Below are 20,858 nucleotides of genomic sequence, written 5' to 3'. Positions count from 1 at the left end.
CACAAAATTAGAATCATCTTGGACTATACGGAAAATTCTCAAAGATTAGTACAAATCATGAATAAGCATTGGTTCTTATTGAGTCGGGATGAAACATTAAAGAAATTCATAGGCAAAAGACCAGAGGTGATTTATAGAAGAGGAAACACCCTCAATAATATTCTCTGTCCGAGTTATCTGACAGAGGAAACTACAAAGGATTGGCTTACGAAGCGAAATTTGGGCTTCTTTAAGTGTGGATCATGCGCAGTATGTAAATGGGCATGGCAACCAAAAAAGGATTTGGAGGGCATTAGAGGAGAAAAAATACCCATAAGATCACATATTGATTGCAATACAAAATTTGTTATATATATGCTCATATGTGCTTGCGACAAAATATATATAGGCAGTACGATACGGCCTTTGAAAGTTAGAATATCGGAACACTGTAGGGCAATTAAACAAGGGGATTAACGGTATCCCATAGCATCTCATATGAAAACATGTACAGCACAGGATGTTCATAAAATGTTTAACTTCATAGGTTTTGATTATTGTGAAATAAACCCACGGGGGTAATAGGGAGTTAGAATTACGGAGAAGAGAATCGAAATGGATCATGAGACTGGGAGCAGTAGAATGTGGTTTGAACACAGATTATGAGTTGGAATATTTTTTAGGTGATAGATAGTTTAATTGAGAGCAGGGTCTAGGTTTCATTTAAAAAAATTGTGTAGATATATATGAGATTTGTCCTCTAGAATATAATACATTAATTTAATTATACTACATTTGCTCTATAATAATCTAGTCCGTTTTAAAAGAGTAGTATATATTTATCTAGACATAATGTATTTATAGTATAAGAGTGGAACATAGTGAAATACATGAGACACAAGGTATATATTAGCTCTTATTATATGGAGTAAGATACATGCAATTAAATTTATAGGGAAGTTTGATAATATACTATTTCTGCATTTTACTTATTAGTTTTTTCAAAAAAATGGTGAAAGCGGCATATATATTACTGCTGGAGTAGATTGGAACATTATAGCTGCAGTTGACAACATCGGGGAAATGTTATTGTGATAACAGAAATATTGAAAAGAAGTCCGTCATTAGTTTCTACCATCCCGGAAACGGTGATGGGAATGTTTGAAGTCCGTCCTCCATTTCCATCTTAAGGAAAGACGTATAAATGGCTGGAGGTTACGGAGCCTCGGTTTCTAACACTGGAGCCGAACAGGACGGCAAAACAATAGCGTACTCGCTTACGTTAATATATTTATCAGGTAAGAATAGAATACTAGGACTATGAATATAACTTTTAGGTTATATTATGGGTGATTTTGGATTCAAGGACAAGGATTTATCAAATATTGCATTCTTCATATAATTTTATAGGGATACAAAGAAGATTATAATTAACGATTGGAGCTACTAAAAAGAAAATAAAGAAAATGTAGGCATACTGGGTGAGTGGTATATATATATACATTGCAGTAATGTATATTTTTTAGATTATACTTAAAAAGAAATGTTTGCTGAAGAGTTATAATATTTTACATGTGTTTAAAATAGGATATAAGAAACAAACAAATAAGCTATAAAGGATACTATGGTGTATAGATAACAATCAAGGTTACTCTGAAGGTATGATTACTTTAAATATAGCTTGAGAAACTTGGCTAAGTTTGGGGAGCATCCTCTATGAACACACTACAAAATAGGGTGACCTGTGCATGAGATGTACACTTCTGTCTGTCTTGTGATGTAAAGGATATGCATGCACACTTTGGATAACTAGTCACAGTTTTTCACACATGGTAGTTGGATTTGTAAATGTGGAGTAGTAATGCTAAACCTGTTACAATCAAGTAATAGATATATACATATATTTCCACTGCCAAGCATGTAATTTTGCCACAATGCAACTAATCGAATAGTTTATGGAATATACAATATATGTAATGTATAACATTATGTGCACAATGTTATTATAGGAGGTCCTGACGAAATCCAGGGGTACTCCCCGGATGAAACACGTGTTGACAAAGGGACAAAGGAGGAAGTTGCTGGACTGAATGGTAACTTTGGAACAAATTACATAAGACAACACAATTTGACTAAGGGATAAAGGAGGAAGTTGCTGGACTAAATTGATAACTCCGAAATTAATCATATAGGAAACTCAATTTGGACTTGTAGATACTATTTTTGGACTGTGGAGATAATACAAATATTTTGGACTGATTTGTGTGGAACCTATATTGGAAGAAGATTTGATTGGAGATTGGACTGCAAAACAATTTGATTTTTGTTTCTGTATATATTAGATGTGCAATATGATCTGAATACATCATTGAAACTTGAATGGTTTTTGTGTTACTGTTACGTGTGCAAATATATCTATTTTCATTGTTGACAACATGATGTTGTCTTTTTGGGGGATGTAGAGGGTTTGACCCCAATCATTTGCACCGTATGATATTGTGAATTATAAATATCACAGAGTTGGAGTGGGACGCGCTTATCACTCACTACTTACCCTCTCTTTTGATGTATACAAACATACACACGAGCTTGCTACTGAAAGGCTGGCCAAGGATCCTAGAGCCGGACAATATAGTCACTGTTTCTGCCCTCCTGAGGCATAAAGCATTCATGTTAATCTCGGTCCCCTACTGCTGAATTCCTTCAGGTCACTTCTGTTTCCTACCCTAAAATTCAAACTGCAGTGAAAAAAAAGTGATTTGAATCGTTTTCTTTCAGGTGATTAGAACCCCAGTATCCAGGTTCAAGTGTCAGCAACCTAGCCATTAAAGCACTGATCCTTACTTCCGACCTGGACCTCAACACTCACCTTCCATGTCACCAGGAGGCCGCCATTCTCCAAAGACCTCCATGCATCTACCTTCCCCAGAGGAGCTGCAGTGAACACATAAAAAAATTAAAATTAGGGTGTGATTTTAGTCCAATACGTCTCTTTTCCATACTACACCAACATTATACAATGCATGCTGGAGAGAACGAGAAAAGCAGGTGTATATAACCTTCACCAGCACGTGCAAATCAATGCACTGTGCCATTCATTATTAACTAGAGCCAGGATGTCCAAAACTGGCCCACGAAGGCTGGAACCGAGACAGATTTTCAGGATCTTCTCATGGCATAAGTACTGTACATGCAGCTAATATAAATCATATACACAGTCATGGTCATCCTGGAAAAATAAGGTATCAATCTGGTGCTCGCAGATGAACATAGGACATTTATGAGTTCATCCCCAGTGATGTGCAGCCTGCTCCTGAACTCCATCAGTTTACCAATTTTCAGGACCTCCTTAGGACCCTGCTGCCCCGGTACCACCAAAGCAAATTATGAAATTATCATAATGCAACTTCTTAAGAAATAAGGCATCTGATCATTCCAAGGGAAAATGAATAAGGGATATCAAGCTTTTCTAAAAAAAAAAAAAAAAAAAAATACAATAGCACAAAGACATTTTCATGTGGCTTTACTGTGGCAAAGGGGGTGAAAAGTGGATTATTTTACTAAGCTGTCCGCTTGCACCAAATTTTCCAGAGGAATTTAAAATTACACTTAAAACAGGTCGTGTGATCGATGAGTAACTTTTAAAAGTTTGAAATGGCTTTCATTTAAAAAAGGACAGAAAAATAAACATGGGTGATCGTTTTTCTTCCCACTGGGACCCTAGGTAGGCAATAGAAAGATGACAGCAACGTTCATTCCATAATTACAACCACTGACTACGGGAAATAATGGTAATTGATCCAAACGTGCCCACAAAGTAAATTAGGATTTGAAATTGCCACAAAATAGACAAACAATCTCAATTCGAAATCCAATGTTGGTAATATCAGCCAGAATTTTCCTTCAATGAATCCCAATTAGGAATTATTGTCTTATGCACTTTCTTTTAATGAACATTGGAATTCATGTTTAACGCTGGGTTTAGTGTTAACAAGTCTTGCACGCAAACGTGATAAAAGGAATGATTCCAACCCAAAAATTCAAGATACAGCAGTCAGGGGGAATCAGGCTCTAAAATAATAGTCAGCTACTCCTGGACTTCTTGGTGTACCTAGATACTATGGATCACCTAGCATGGAATGCAACAGGTGCTGCTGCTTGGGACACATATGGAAAGCTCGGACATCTAGTCTCAAGATACCAGACGAGGGCCCGGGACCAGTCTACACTACATGAAAACGTACCAGGCCCAAAGATCTCCTCTAACATGCGGCGCTGCAATTAAATGTGCGATCACAGAATAGCAAGGCAGCGAAATCCTGAAGCCATTTCAGGCCTCTTCAATCCATTTAAATCCACTCCCTGCCCCTTCAGCTCACTCTTGCAGCTTTCTTCTTTCTCCGATTGTGACGCTTTTTCATTTTTCTCTTCCTCCGTCTTTCCCAGATGTGTATTTTGCTGGTAGTAAATGCTTGAGGCAGAAAAATAAGTGCTGGTGCCCCCCACCGGAAATAACAAGCACAAATTAAGCACTGGGTCTGGGGAGATGAGTATAATTAATGTAATTATGGAATGATTATTTGGAATCCGTTGTTGTCCTATTTTCATTTGAAAGGGAAATATAGGCAGAGTGTGAACAACACAGAAACGAAGACGGAGAATTTACGGTGGCTGTATTTCGAACACAGGGATCTGCACATCTTAAAAATGAAGTTAATTGTTTATTTCTTATATTTCAGCACTCGATCTGTAACTTACATTTTCACAAAATATAAGTAAAAAATGGCAAACTGGATGCCGACTTTGAAGGAAACAGTGAACTTCCTCAGGAAGCTGTGGACTGCTTTTGTACCAGGAGTGCAGTTAAAAAAAACACAGTCACATAGTGATGGAAACGAGTGGAAAGTAGCAACCCTCCGCACCCCCTGGGTGTACTGTGTTTCAACAGAGCTAGCCTGTGTTGTCAAATATTTTTCGTTGAAACCTTGAGCACGTTCAATGAAATGCAGAGTGTCTCTCTGCCAAAACCCACCTGTGGTACACCCAACCAAAACAAAATGCATTGCTATTGGTAACAAAAGTCACATCCAAGCATAGCTTTCATATATGACTGGAAACTATTCCAGGGTAGTACCTGGTCAAATCTTTGTATTCTACAATGATGGAAGTCTGTCTTTGGAAAACCTGAATTCAATGAGAACCCTCGAGCATCGCCTGTCCCTGCGATACAAAGTAGAATCTCCCTAATGCATTTCTGGACCAGCATGTAGGCCAGTACTTCTCTGGGGGGGGGGGGCCAAGGAGCCAAAGAAGACGGACGAGGAGCAAACGGACTCCGGAGCCCACCCTGCTCAATCGCCAGTAATCCTGCCACTATGAGCATCTGAGAGGCTCCCCTGCGCCCTCCCCGCAGCGGGTGCCCGAGAACAGACCGTCACCCTACTCGAGCGACTTGTCCACAGAGAGCGGAGCCCATCGATAGTCGGCGCTGCCGAAGCCGGGCCTCCCGTGGGATCATCTGAGCCGCTCCTCTCATCGTGGCGTGGGTGCCCTGCTAAAGCGACTAGACCGAGGGGACTACCCAGGTGGCCAGACAGGGAAAACGGAACCGGGCGCGGAGGTCAACAACCATCCGGAGCCTCTTTGCCGCACCGGGAGAAAGAAGAAACACAGCGGCAGCCTGTGCGGCCCTCCAGCCTCGCCCACTGGGGCAGGCCTGCAGAGCTCCGGGCAGCGGTCTCAGGTTTCCTGGGCCGGGAAGTATGGCCTGCCTCGGCCATGAACCAACACGCAGCCCCACAAGAGATGCCCTCCCCGCTTCCTTGTCTTCCTATGGTACCGGTGCAATGGGAGGGCTCCGGGTCGGAGGGAGAGGCCTGACCTGCATCGGCCTGCAGGCTGCCCATTTGGGTGAGTTCACGCCACTATGACGGCCCTGCTGACCACTGAGGCCCACAGCACCACTTGGGCGCTTCTGCGCATCACCAGTAGAGCGACCACTATCTAGAGCTTCCTAGCCGCACCAGAAGAACAAGCATTTACAATGCAACGGGTCACGCGATTGCTCGTGTTAGAGCTGAATGTAAACTCCTAACCCGACTTTTCACCTATCGGGCAAAAGTGCATTTGTGTACACAACCCGAAAAAGTGAAATTAACTATGTAAAACACTCGACTTCCGCCAAGCGAGATCGCGCTCGTAAATAAGAGAAAAAGAAGTCCACGAGCCCGATGGAAAACAGCGAGCCTCGCATGTTTTCTGTACTTGGTCGCTGCGCTCGAGGAGGGCTAGCCACCGGAAAAGGCATGACCTATGCTTGCCTTCGACTAATGAAAGCAAGCAGATTTTATTAGGCAAGCCCAGGAACCAATAAAAAACACTGACGTGAAGTTGACAGGGCTCCGAGCCCTTTTCTAAATACAAAAGCGTCTCGCTGCGATACGCATGCGCGAGCGCATGCATCGCAGGCTCGACCCTAAAAAGGGAACCTAGGGGTGAACCCCCCCCCACCCCTGAGGCCTCCTCCATGTGGAGCGGCGGGGTGGGGCGGACATGCTACATCGCGGGCTACTTTGTCAGAGCCCCCGGGCAGGCCGGCGCGACCTGCCTCGGCCTCAACACAACACACAGCCCTGCAATAGTCACCATAATGGGGAGCCCTCCTCCCTTGCATTTTCCCCGAGGTACTGATGAGACGGAAGAACTCCGGATCGGGATGAGAGGCTTGACTTTCATTGGCCTACGGGCCACTGTTCGGGCGTTTCGACGCTGCGCTGGGGCCCTGTTGACTACCACAGCACACAGCACCTGAGAGGGACCACAACAACTGTACCCACAACATCTCTCCACCAGGGCCCTGACGCGGCAGAGAACAGTCAGATCTCATAGCAGGGCCCAGATTGCTCCCGTACTGTAAGATGAGGAATCACAGCACTTTGGTGGGGCGCAGGGGCACGGATGAAGGGAGGTTGGTAAACTACTCCCCCCGCATTCACACACAGCACCCATTACCAGTGACATAACAAGCGGCCCCTGGCACACCCCTGTGATGACAATGGAGAATACACCCTGCTCTACAGGACTGAGCAGCTGACCTTACCTGAGAGTGCTGGCAGTTATCCTTAGCAAGGGGGAGTCTCCTGGGTGGGCTGCGGTGACGGGGAGCAACTGCTGCAAAAGTACTTTTAAAAAGTCAGGCTGCCTTTTGACAGTTTGTGCCACTCTAAACTCTTTTGCTTACTGGCAGTGTTTGACTGGCAAGACCTAATCACGCTGCACGTACTCAACTACCCCGGCGGCACCACCTGCAACTGCCAACTGGTAAGCGCCACTCCCCAAGGGCTTTGTGAAGTAAAGTGAAGCACATCACCCAGGAAAGGAGACTTTGCCCACAGGGCACGTAATTAGCCTCCACGAGTTTCCCCCATCTATGCTGCCACCGAAGGGGATCCTTCCGCACACCGCGGTGTGACAGCGTACAAGCCAACCACACCAGGACTACGCCATGGGCAGACAAAAGTCAGCAAGTGCACAGTCCCGCCCTCCCTCATCCGTGCCCCATCAAGGGGAAGACATTTACCACAGGGCAGGTGCTACCAGGCCCTTGCAGGTCACAGCCAACAAGTTGGACGCCATATTCCTAGCCATCAAATCCTCCTGATCTTCAGTGGAGGCACGCATAGACAAGATATGTGTGGAGTTCGGCCTCCTTCATGAAGACCAATGCAAACTGGCCGCCTGCGTCACTGACACCGAATGCGATCTCTCGGAATTGACCCCACAACTCAAAACTCAAGAGTAGACCACCCAGGGTCTCCTTGACAGAGTGCAACACCTGGAATTGCAAGCTGAAGACGCAGATGGCATGGTCCGGTGTAACACAATCCGCATTGTAGGCCTTCATGCAGGAGCATAAGGTACCCATCCAATGACAGATTTCTTGGAGAACTGGGTGAAGTAATTCACTCCAGCTGATGCCCTGATCCCTCACTTCACCATGGAGAGGACACACCAGGTGCCAACCCACAGGCCCCTGCGAGGATCGTCCTTGCGCCCTGTGATAGCCCGACTGCTCCATTATAAAGACAGAGATGTCCTCCTTCAGGTTGCCAGGCTTGCAACTCCCCTTTTTTTATGAAAACAGTCGGATATCCATTTTCCCAGACTATACAGCCCAAACACAATGCAACTGCGCATCATTCATAGGGGTGAAACGCAGACTTCGAGAACTGTCAGTCTAATATTCGCTGTTTTTCTTGGCAAAGCTAAAAATCCTACATGACAATCGCACACACTTCTTCGAAGACCCACCTCAGCCTGGGACTGGGTAGAAACTCAGTTTGAAGGGACGCAGAGATCCACACCTTCTCAGTCGACTGGACCCCGACTCTGAACCCGTGGGAGACGCGGAGGGCAGTCGCGTCGGCATTCATGGGCTGCGCCAAGAGCCCCATCCCCCAATTCTTCTTGTCACAGTCAACAATCAGCACTAGATGCAGCTTTTGCAATTCACCAGACCTCTCACCCCCCCAAGGAGGAAGGGCCATCAAGCGAAAACATGCTGCTGGAACTCTTGATGGGCCTGGTGGTGACCCCACAGTCAGCAGCCGATCTAGGGAACCCAACGCTATAGACAATTGGACCACGCCACCATCCCTGTGTCTCGTTGTGAATAGCAATATCCTGGACACCTGTTCCCCCCTCCCCCCCCCCCCCCCCAACACGGATCCTCAAAGGAGCCGCACCACCACTACTTATCGATTGCCAGCTGACAAGGCTGCAAACTTTTCCTCATTAGCAACATACCAGAACTATCCTGTCACACCTACATTCTGTGTGGCACTTTTACAGTTTGGGAGTGAGACCCGTGGTGTCAGGCTCCAGTTATTATTGCTCAGTACTTTTTATTTCTATGCTTTGTTCCGTTTTTTTTTTTTCAGGGCAACAACTCCAATACCACCAGCGCTCTGCGCCTACCATCAAGGTTTCTTGACACTAAACAACCCCCACCCGTCCATCCTCCCTACATTTAAATGTACCCCAAAGTACCAACAGCACAAGGTACGCTTCCTAACACAAAATGTGAGGGGGATGCATTCAGCCAGACAGCGCTACTCCACATATGCCCATCTTAGGCACCAAGATGCACATATATATTTTCTGCAGGAGACCCACCTCATTGAGGGGAACTCCAGCGCCTTCAACGCCGCTGAAGGGGCACTGTGATTGGCACCTCTTACTCTGCATTCGCAAGAGGGGCTTTCATCTGGCTCCGCCCGGGCACAGCATTCCACCTACCCACCACTGTCATTGATCAAGAGGCTAGATACATGCTTGCCAAGGGCCACCTCGACTGAGAACATGAGCTCCTAGGCAGCATTTATGCACCCAATACAGACCAAGCATCAATTGCGGCTTCCCTCTTCGGAGATGCTGGGGCACAGTGGGTGGGAATCCCATGGCTACTGGGTGGAGACTAAAACAATGTTTTAGACATCACATTTGACCGCTCCCACACCCCCACCATCCGCCACAACTCATCAACACTCCCAACTATTTTCCACCTGGTTCGCCCAGTGGGGACTGCATGATGCGTGGAGGGGTCATAATCCACAAACTCACCTCTATTCCCACTATTCCTCCCCCCCTCCCCCCCACCCATAACCCTTATGTTCATCTGGACTGTTTTCTTTGCTCCCCAGACCTACTTCCTCAAATGGCGGCCACCTTGCTTGGGTCTGGTCCTCTCCGATCATGCTGCACATTTCATTGACATAGACTGGGGTGCTCCTCAACCCCAGGTCCAACTCTGAAAAGTACTCAAAGAAGTCTTAGATGACCCAGCTTTCACTGACTCCCGCCCCACCCCACATCACAGGATACTTTACAGACAACCACGAAACTGCCCGACTAGGTGGATGGAGTGGGACGCTTTCAAAGTGATTGCACGCGGGCATTGCATCCAAGACATAGTGGGGGTCCAACATGAGCTGCTGGGAACTCCCAAGGAGGCTGACAGAGGTCACAGAACGAGATAACCCCCCGCCCCGTAACGCGACAGCCCAAGACACCCTGCTAGATGCCAAAAGGCATCAGGCAGCTCTGGTGGAGCGCCGCTGCTGTCATACCCTCAAGAAATACTCGAACCACGTCCATTCACAAGGAGACAAACCCAGTTAATTGCTGCTGTGGCTGGCTCGGCAAGAATGGCAAGCTCCATCAATAACGGCAATTACCTCACCCACGAGACAGATGTAGGCATTCACATCCTACAAGCCCTCAGCACAGACTACTCTAATCTCTATAAACAGCCACCCACCCCCACATCAGCCGCAATTAGGCACTTCCTCAATCCCCTTTCCCTCCCAACCATAAATGTGATTCAACAGGACAAATTTGATGGCTTGAGTACCATCGAGGAGGTGAAACAGGCGATTCATGACCTCACCCGTAGGTCTTGATTGGCTCCCAATTGAATAGTTTGCACACTACGCCACCATTCTGGCCCCTGTCTTGTGGCGGTTTAGAATGAGGCCCTTAGAACTGGCTCTATCTCCAACTCCCTGCAGGAATCTCTGCTAGTTTCCCTTTTGAAACCGGACAGAGACCCCAACAACTTCTCTTTCTACTGCCCAATAGCCCCAAAAGGGAGAGATTACAAGATCCTGGGCAGGGTTTTATAAGGCCGGTACTTAAAGGTGCTCCCTGAACTGATCCACCTCGATCGTAAGCTTTGGGTCAGGCCGCAACACCTCCTACAATATCTGTCATCTATTCTACGTGCTGGATCAGGCATCCCTACAGAATCCCAGAGGAGCGTGTCTGATATTAGAGACTGAGAAAGGCTTCAACTCCCTCTCATGGGAGTATCTGTTTGCGACCCTCCGAGTGATGGGACTGGGCCCCCGTCTCCTGGCTTACACAAAGCTACTATACACAAATCCCTCTTCCTGGGCTTGCATTGGCTGCCTAATATTCTCCCCCTTCCCAGTCAGTCATGGGCTGTCCTCTATCCCCAATATTGTGTTCTATAGCCATGAAACCCATGGCACACCATCTTAGAATGGAGAGTCCTGCCTAGGAGATACAGGTGCACGGCGATATGCACACTGTATTCTTATATGCAGATGATGTTGTACTTTACGTTTGGCACAAGCTGACAGACACTTCTTCCCTGGCGGCCTCCTTTCAGGACTTTGAAGCAGCAGCCGGACTCCGAGTCAACTGGGGGAAGTCATATACTTTTCCGTTCCCCACCACACCCAGTCGCCATTGGCCCCACACCTCTAACCTGGCCAGGGCTCCTCTATACCTAGGAGTTAGACTATACCATTCCCAGAAAGATCTGTTTGAAAGCAATCTGAAAACCTAACCTGCGCGCCCAAGTGCGCTTTTGGCAACATCTCTCATTAGCACTTACTGGCAAGATTGCATAATCAAAAATGATCATTCTTCTTCGGTTGCCGTACTACTTGTTAATGTCTCCGTCTTTTCTCCATGTCACTTTTTTTGTGACCTTGACCATTTGATGGGAGATTTAATCTGGAACAAGTGCAGTCGACGGGTTGCTCTACACAAATTACAGCTACCAGTGATTCAGGGAGGCCTAGTAGCCTCCAATGGGTGGCTTGCTGCCTGGCACGTAGGAACACATTTGAAACTACCACTGAGGCCAGCCTGCTCCCCACATGCATACTGCGGCAGCTCCTCCATCCCACCATCAAGCTACATCGTACCTGGTTGTTGCTTGGCATGGAGGTGTTTCAGTAGAATCATTCCTCTAACGAACAAGATTGTATGCTATGCCCGCAACATTCCGCTACCTGAACTCCCCAGCATGAAAGACCGTTTTACCACAGATCGCCTAAACATGTGGTGTAGGAAAGTGCCATCTTTCTAGCATAGTTACCCCCACTTTTTGCTGGATGTCAAATCAGGATCCCAGTGTCTGTGCTCTCTCCTTTAAACTTGGTTGCTGGTAACCTTTTTACACCCACAATAATGGGCATACTGGTGCACCTATGTAAGTCCCTAGTATATGGTACTTAGGTACCCAGGGCATTGGTACACCAGGCCCCCCCCCCCCCCCAAGGACTGCAGCATGTATTGTGCCACGCATGGGAGCCCATGAAAACTGTGTCCGCAGGCCAGCCACTGCAGCCTGCGTGAAATGGTGCAGGCACCATTTCACCACAGTTATGACTTGCCTTATATCATGGTCACTGCACTTAGACACTGCAAGTCACCCCTCTGGCAGGCCCTTCAGCCCAAGGGCAGGGTGCATGTCCCTAAGTGTGAGAGTACCCTTGCATGAGCAGGGCACCCCTACCAACCCCAGACTCCAACCCTTGGGATTTGTACGTGTGGGGAAGTCATCTTAAGGTGTGTAGGGGACACTGGTCAACGTGAGTGATCCAACTACATAATGGCTTCACCAAACCTAGGCATTTTTGGTATCAAACAAATTGGAATCATGCAACTACATCGATTCCAGTGCTAGCTGTATGATACCATGTACTCTGGGGGTTCCTTAGAGGATCCCCAGTTCTGCTTGTGCAGCCTTGCGGGGTCTAGCTGCCAGCCCACGCTGCTGCTGACCCCAGAGCTATTCTGCCCTCCTGCTGGCAAGCCTGGCTCAGACCGGAGAGGCAGAACAAAGGGTTTCCTGCAAGGGAGAGGTGTGACCACCTCCCCCTTTGTATTAGGTGTCTAAGGGCTAGGGTGGGTGGCCTCTGAGCACCACCAGACTGCTTTGAAGGGCACATTTGGTGCCCCTCCTTGCATAATCATGTTTGCACCAGTTCAAGCACCTCTGGTTCTCGCTCTGGTGTGAAACTGCACAAAGGTCAGGGAAGTGACCATTCCCCCCCCCCCCCAGTCCACCTCCTCCCTTAGGGAGGTGCACATAGTTCTGCCAAGGTGCCACTTGATTCTGCCATCTTGAAAACCAAATGAGCACAGGCCCCTGGGAGCATCTGTCTGGTTAGGCCAGGTAGATGACGTCCATGACCCCCAGTGATAGGTGGGTCACTTTAGAAAGTGACCAACCCCCTTTTGGGGTTACTAAAGGGCTCCCCCATGGGTGAGTCCTTAGATTTGCCAATCAAGACTCTACAAGGAACTCTATGAAAGACATCTTGTGCTCCTGGCCTTTGGAACCGCTGGTGGTCTGCTTTGTAACCGAAACAAGTCTGCTTTGGGTGGGAAGGCTTCCACTTCAACATTGTTACTCCAGATCCTGCAAGAATTCTGCAACATCCAGGGCTGTGCATCCTCCAAGCTCCCAAGGGCTCTGCTTGTACATGTAAGCACAAAGGAATCTCCCTTGGTGTGAAGGAGTCACTCCCCTGCATCTGCAGGCACCCCAAGACAATGTCGACCTGCTGTACCATGGACATCGAAAGGCTATGCATCAGAGGTGGTGGGTCTGTGGCTTACTCTAGGTCCTGCTTGTTTTCTGACCAACTTGGGAGACTGTGGGCCCCTGCTTCTGCTTCTGCCACTGGACTGCAACTTATGTGAATAGAGACTGTTGCTCTTGCCAAGGCTTGTTGACTCTTCCTTCAGAAGATCTTCAGGCGGAAAGAAGCCCCAGCTTCCAGCACTTTGCAACGCAAAGATCAGCCCCTGTCATGCAACTCCTGCGACATGAGACGTCTGTTTTGTTGTGCTGCTGAGACCTCCTTGTGACTCCCTGTGTCAATCCAAATGCATGTGGGTCCCTTGTGGGGGCTCAAATGACTTCTGTTGGCCTTCTTGCATGCTGAGGGCCAGCCCTGACAAGTGTAGAGTGTCCTGGACCTTGATGATCCCCAGAACTCTGCAAATACATCTTCAGATCCTGCTTGCATTTGCCAGTGCTTGTTAGTGACCTGGCCGGTCACTGACCCTCCTGCAATCTGGTGATCATTGAGGGACAGCTCATAGGCGACTCCTAGGATCTTCTGCAGCTGGACTTCTTCCTCCGCCGAATTGCAGGAATGAACAAGTCACCTTCGGTAATACTTTTTCTGGTGGATACAGTAGCTACCTGTGGATTCCCCACCTTATGAATTCTCCCAGTGCGCCAGCATTCAACGGAAACTTTCTTCCCAGCTCTTAACGTCAACGAGGACGTCACAATTGCACGGCTCCGCACGCGACTCTGTCTGATGTCATCGTGGCAATAAGAGGTCCTCGCCAGCCTGCTGACGTCAGTTTTACCATTTTTTATGTGCCTTTGAGGCGAACAGGTGAAAACCGACCTCACAAAAACATATATATACCAATCCAAATACAATATAAACACAATATTTATTTATTCATATAAAAATACCCAAAAACGTATATACAAACTAATAAAAGAAGTCTTGGTATGACCAGACAGGCAACGGGGAGGCGGTGGGACTGTGAGGAATCTACAAGTAGCTACTGTATCCACCAGAAAAAGCGTTACCAAAGGTAAGTAACTTGTTCTTCTGATGGATACAAATACCTGTGGATTCCTCACCTTATGAATAGAGTCCCAAAGCAGTACCGCACTCGGAGGTGTGTGCCTGGCCTGTCACACCAAGAAATCCTGCAACATAGAACATGCAAAATGGCTGTCCCTCCTAACTTCCGAATCTAAGCAATAATGCTTTGCGAAAGTGTGGCGGGAAGCCCAAGTTGCTGCCTTGCAAATGTCCACCACTGGTACACCTCTAGCCAAGGATGAAGTGGCAGACTTAGCCCTGGTGGAATGGGCTCTAATACCCTCAGGAGGAACCTTCTTTGCCAGAGAATAACAGATCTTTATGCAAAGAATGACCCAACTGGATATGGTTCTCTTATGGACAGCTTTGCCTTTCATCTTGCCCACATATCCAACGAAGATTAGGTCATCCACACAAAGGTCTTTTGTTCTTTCGATATAAAAACTTAGAGTTCTTCTCGGGTCTAGGCGATGAAGTCTTTCTTCCTCCTTTGAAGGGTGAGGTGGAGGGTAGAAGGATTAAAGAGTAATAGCCTGCCCCATATGGGTGTCAGCATAAAAGATGTAAAGGGAGGTTGGACACTATGAGCCTGGAGCTCACTCACATGCCTAGCAGAGGTGACAGCTATAAGGAAGACTGTTTTTAAGACTAACAGTCTCAATGAACAAGAATGCATAGGCTCAAACGATGAACCCATTAAAAAAGTTAAAACCAAATTCAAATCCCACTGAGGCATGAGAAACGGAGTGGGAGGAAACTTATTAGTCAGACCTCTCAAGAACCTAACAACTATAGAAGATTTAAACAAGGAAGGTTGATCAGGAAGTCACAGAAAGGCCGACAGCGCTGGTAAATAGCCTTTCACAGTCGTAACTGCACAACCCTTCTGTGCTAAAGAAAGGGCAAACAGAAGAACATCAGATGAATGGGCCTTTAAGGGATCAATTTGCCTCTCTCCACACCAAGTAACAAATTTTGCCCATCTGTTGGCATAGACAGTCTTTGTGGAGTGACGCCTGGCCGATAAAATAACATCCACCACTTCTGGAGGGAGAGAAAAAGAACTCAGATTGCTCCGTTCAATCTGAAGGCTAGTAGGTGCAGGCTCTGGAGGTGGGGGTGTAGAACCTTCCCCTGCGACTGCGAGAGAAGGTCTACCCTGTGAGGGAGACGGAGCAGAGGGCACAATGAGAGACGGAGAACGTCTGAGTACCACACCCTTCTTGGCCAATCCGGAGCTATTAAAATGACTTTGGCCCAGTCTTGGTGAATCTTCCTCAGAACCCGAGGAATCAAGGGTATGGGGGGAAATGCGTAAAGTAACTGGCCGCACCAGGACATCTGAAACGCGTCCCCCAGTGCTCCTTGCACCAGATACTGGAGGCTGCAGAATGACGGGCAGTGCGCGTTCTCTCGAGTGGCAAACAGGACTATCTGTGGAAAACCCCACATCCGGAAGATGTGAAGAACCAGGTCTAGATGGAGACGCCACTTGTGATCGGCCGAGAAATGCCGACTGAGACTGTCCGCATGTATGCTGAGAACTCCAGCCAGATGTATGTATGTGTGTATATGGGCATTTATATAGTGCGTTCCGGCCTTAGCATCGAAGCGCTCAAGGACATAAATAATGAGAGGACGACCGAAGCCCGTAGCCCTACCGTGGAAACAACCAAGTTTTCATCCTCTTCCTAAATATCGAGAAGTTATGTTCTTTCCTGATGTATAGCGGTAGACCATTCCAATATCTGGCAGCCGCCACTGTGAACGCTTTGTCTCCCCACCTGACTCTACGCGTTCTATAGACCTGGATCAGGTAAGACTGGACGATGCCACCTGAGTCTATCAACCAGGTATTCAGCACCGTCCCCAAATAGTGCTTTAAAGGTCAGGCAGAGAGATTTAAAAATAATCCTCTTGCCCACTGGGAGCCAGTGAAGACACTTTAGGCTATGGGAAGCCAACGCTAAATGTGGAAGTGCCAAAATCATACGAGCTGCATTATTCTGAATTAGTTGCAATTTCCTCAAAGTGCTCTCATCAATATCCAACAACAGCGAGTTGCAGTAATCCAATCTGGACATGATCAATGCTAACATAACCATGACTCTTTCCTCCTGCTTCAGGAACGGTAAGATTTTTCTCAGGATTTTCAGGGTCCAATAGCTAGACTTGACTAAGGCACTAACCTGAGGTTCAAAACTTAATAAGTCATCAAAGATCACTCCTAAATTTCTAGTAGCCCCGCATGGGACCGGTAGTTGCCCACATTCACCCGGCCACCATCGCGGACTCCACAGTCCTTACTGCAACCATATAAGACAATCTCCGTTTTGTTAGTATTAAGCTTAAGCCAATTCTGTCTCATCCACCGATTAATATCCTGCATGCAACTATTAAACTGCTCTGCTACTTCCTCCCAGTTGCTCCTAGCCACTGGAATGATAAGCTGAGTGTCATCTGCATAAGAGGATGGGATAAAACCATATGATCGGATAAGTCCTACCAGGGGGGCCACATAGACATTAAAAAGCGTTGGACTCAACGCCGAGCCCTGGGGTACACCACATGGCAGATGAAAAGCCGGTGCTTTAAAGCCCTCCTAGCTTACGATAATAGATCTATCACTTAAGAAGGACACCAGGATTTTAAGAGCTGAATGTCTTATTCCAGCATGATGAAGGCGAGAGACCAAGATCGCAGGCGAAATGGTATCAAATGCCGCAGACAGATCTAATAGTACAAGAACAGCGCCTTGCCCCTCGTCCAGTAGTTTCCGGATGGAGTCCGATGTCGTAAGTAGTGCTGACACCGTGCTATGAGCCCTTCTAAACCCATGGGGAGACTGATTAAAGCCTCCAGCCTTGTTAAGAAACAAGGACAGTTCATAATTAATGTGTTTTTCAAATATCTTAGCCAATGTCGGTAGCAAGGAAATAGGTCGCAGGTTGCTTAAATCAAAGGCAGTTTGATTGGATTTCTTTTTAAGGGGATAACAGTGGCCTGCTTCCATGTAGAAGGGTAGACCCCTGAGGATAGAACATCCTGAAAAATGGTAGCTAATTTCGGAGCAACAGAGTCTGAAATCATCTGCAAAATGCCGGGTGGACAGGGATCCATAGGTGAACTCGATTTAATCCCCATAAGGAATTCTTTAATCCTTTCCGGCAACAATGGAGGGAAGCATGTAAGCAGGGGGGTATCCTGATTAGGAGAGTCCAGAGGGGTTATCCAAGGATCCGTCGAGGGGAAATCTGCATGTATTTGCCGAATTTTGGTTTAAAAAAACTCTGCAATTTGATTACAAGTTGCCTGAGAATTCAGTGAGGTGGTAGGTGGAACAGGAGGCGTGATTAGCGAGCAAACTACCTTAAATAGTTATTTAGGCGCATTAGATGCATTCTTAATTTTAGTAGAAAAAAAGGCTGATTTCGCCTCAAAACAAACTGCCTTGTACTTTTTTTAAACGACTCTTAATTTCTCCTTCTCTGTCTCATTAGGATATAACTTCCATCGTCTTTCTTGTTGATGGTACTTCCTCTGAAGCCTTCAAATCACTTTTAAACCAGGGCCAACTAGTTTTCTTAGGCCTGCCCTCCTGCTTTAATATCTCCGGGGCCAATTTATCCATGGCAAGGGCCAAACCTAAATTAAAAACCTCCAGAGCAGGCAATTGAGGATTCCCCGCTGCCTCCCAGCCTTCCTTTACTGCCGGGCCCAGCTGAATCTTGGTAATTTTATTCCATAACCGCAATGATTTGTTGCCTGATTTTATCTGTTGGTTAGGGAACCCCTTAGTACTTTTAAACAGGAGAAGGTGGTGATCCGTCCAGGCCAAGGGAGTTTTGTACAGTCACCAAATCCTCTGGGAGGGCAAAAATCCCATCTAGAATATGCCCTGCCTGATATGTTACCAAGGTGACTGAAAGAATCCAGTCAAACGAGGCCATAAGATTCACTAACTCTCTGACATAGGGAAGCTGAACATTATCAAAGTGTAAATTAAAATCCCCTAGAATTATACAATTGGATGCCGCAATCACTGGTTCAATAAGAGAGGGCCAATCTACCATGAACAAAGCAGCTGAGCCTGGAGGTCTATAAATCAATAGGCCCTCAAGCCGAATGCAATTATTCTGACGAATTTTAAAATACAAACCCTCACAAGACTTGTGTGGAGAGCTGGCTGGTTCCCACTGTCAGGACAGAGTAGACCTACAAATAATGGCAAGCCACCCTCCCATGCCTGCTAGCCTATCCAGTCTGAAAAAGGAATTACAACTAGGAGAGGCTTCGATAAAATCCGGGTTGGAGTCTGCCCTGGCCCATGATTCAGTTATAAAAAGACAGTCCACTTTATGTGAGATAATCATTAATGGTTTGCTACTATGCAAATCCGATGGTCCTGTGCTCAGGACCAGAGCCACAGAGCCTCTCTGCAGAGAAGGTACGACCCTACTCTTCCCTGCTTGTTGATGTACCACATCGCGGTAGTGTTGTCCGTCAAAACCTGAACTGACTGACCACGAAGGGATGGGAGGAAGGCCTTGAGAGACAGACGTAACGCTCGCAATTGTAACAGATTGATGTGAAACATCTGTTCCACAGGAGACCAGTGACCCTTGATCTCCAGGTCCCCCAGATGAGCTCCCCACCCTAGAGTGGAAGCATCCGTTATGACCGTGGCAGCTAGAGGTGGTAAACAAAATGGCCTTCCTTGGGAAAGGTTGCCGTCCACAGCCCACATCGTAGATCCGTTGCAGCATCTCTGGTGATCGTTATCGACTCCTTGAGATCCCCTTTGTGTTGAAACCACTGCTTGCGGAGGCACCATTGGAAAGCCCTCATGTGCCAACGTGCATGAGGGACCAACAGAATGCAAGAAGCAAACAGACCGAGCAGACGTAGGACCTTCAGGACTGGAACAACCGCTCCATTTTGAAACATTGGAATCAATGCCTGAATGTCCTGAATCCGCTGAGGCAGAGGATAGGCCCGATTCAATGTACTGCCCCTATGAACAGGAGGCCCCGAGAGGGCTCCAGGTGAGACTTGGGCACGTTCACCGTAAAGCCCAGATTGAACAACAACTGTATTGTCATTTGCAGGTGATGCAGCACAAGCTCTGGGGACTTGGCTTTTATCAGGCGATCCTCCAGGTAAGGTAATACAGATACTCCCTTCCTTCTGAGGTCTGCTGCAACCACTGCCATCACCTTCATGAACACTCGAGGTGCGGAAGTAAGACCAAAAGGAAGAAATGCAAACTGGTAGTGTTGCAACCCCACCACAAACCAGAGATACTTCCTGTGTGATTTGAGACTGGGGATATGAAAATAAGCATACTGCAAGTCGACAGACACCATCCAATCCTCCTTATTCAACGCCAGCAGCACGTGTGCTAGAGTCAGCATTTAGAATTTCTCCTGTTTGGGGAACCAATTCAAAATTCTCAGATCCAGGATAGGCCTCAATCGACCATCCTTCTTGGAAATCAGAAAATATTTTGAACAGCAACCCTGACCCCTTTCCTGCGCTCTGGAACCAACTGCACTGCACCTTTAGATAAAGGACTTGAACCTCCTGCTGCAGCAACAGGAGATGATCTTCTGAACAAAATGAAGGATGGGGAGGGAAGGGATGGGAGGGGGAAACTCCCAAAAAGGAAGGGCATAACCTTTCCCCACAAGATTTAGTATCCAAGAGTCCGATGTGACTAACTCCCACTCGTGGAGAAAATGAAATATCCTGCCCCCTACGGGAGAAGCATGACTTAAGATGGATGGAAAACTAGGGCTGCTTTCCCTGTTGTGCTCCCCCAGAAGAAGAGGATGAGGCAGGGTGCTTTTGGGTGGCTCCCCATGTCCTAACCCTCCCCCGCTCTCTAAAAGATCTATAGGGAGAGTTGGCAGGCTGTTGAGTGCTGGGCTGAGGCCTCCCACGATAAGTGGATCCATGACCAAATCCCCTAAATCTGCTAAAGGACTTGAAGAGAGTAGATGCAGAAGCCTGTAGCCCCAGAGATCTTGCTGTGGCCCTGCTGTTCTTGAAACATTCTAAAGCAGAGTCCGCCTTGGCCCCGAACACCTTTTCGCCATCGAACAGGAGGTCCAATAAAGTTGCCTGGACATCAGTCGAAAATCCAGAAGACCCTAGCCACGCATGTCTCCTGATGGCAACCAAAGTACCCATTACATGGCCACAAGTCTGCTGTATCCAGACCAGACTGGATGATCTGTTTGGCCGCCGCTTGGGTGCCCAAAAGGAGCTCGTCAAACTGGCCCCGCATATCCTGGGGCAAGTTAGGTACCACAGCTCTAGCCGTGTCCATCAGGGCATGAACATATCTACACAGCACACAGGTAGCATTGTCTGATTTTAGGGCCATACTTAAAGAAGAAAAAGTATTTTTAGCTGCTTGCTCCA

General features: G+C 47.2%; 1 protein-coding gene across 1 annotated transcript in view; it reads right to left on the bottom strand.

The window, feature by feature from the left end:
• Positions 1–20,858, bottom strand: part of IL27RA (interleukin 27 receptor subunit alpha) — a 182,028-nt gene that overhangs the window by 60,050 nt on the left and 101,120 nt on the right. The window contains exon 11 of the mRNA XM_069233137.1: positions 2,849–2,913. Within this exon, the coding sequence (XP_069089238.1) occupies positions 2,849–2,913 (65 nt within the window). The remainder of the gene's footprint in view (positions 1–2,848; positions 2,914–20,858) is intronic.

This window comes from Pleurodeles waltl, chromosome 4_2 (genome assembly GCF_031143425.1).
Source record: "Pleurodeles waltl isolate 20211129_DDA chromosome 4_2, aPleWal1.hap1.20221129, whole genome shotgun sequence".
In the NCBI taxonomy this organism is placed as follows: domain Eukaryota; kingdom Metazoa; phylum Chordata; class Amphibia; order Caudata; family Salamandridae; genus Pleurodeles; species Pleurodeles waltl.
This window is presented reverse-complemented; position numbering and strand designations above follow the sequence as displayed.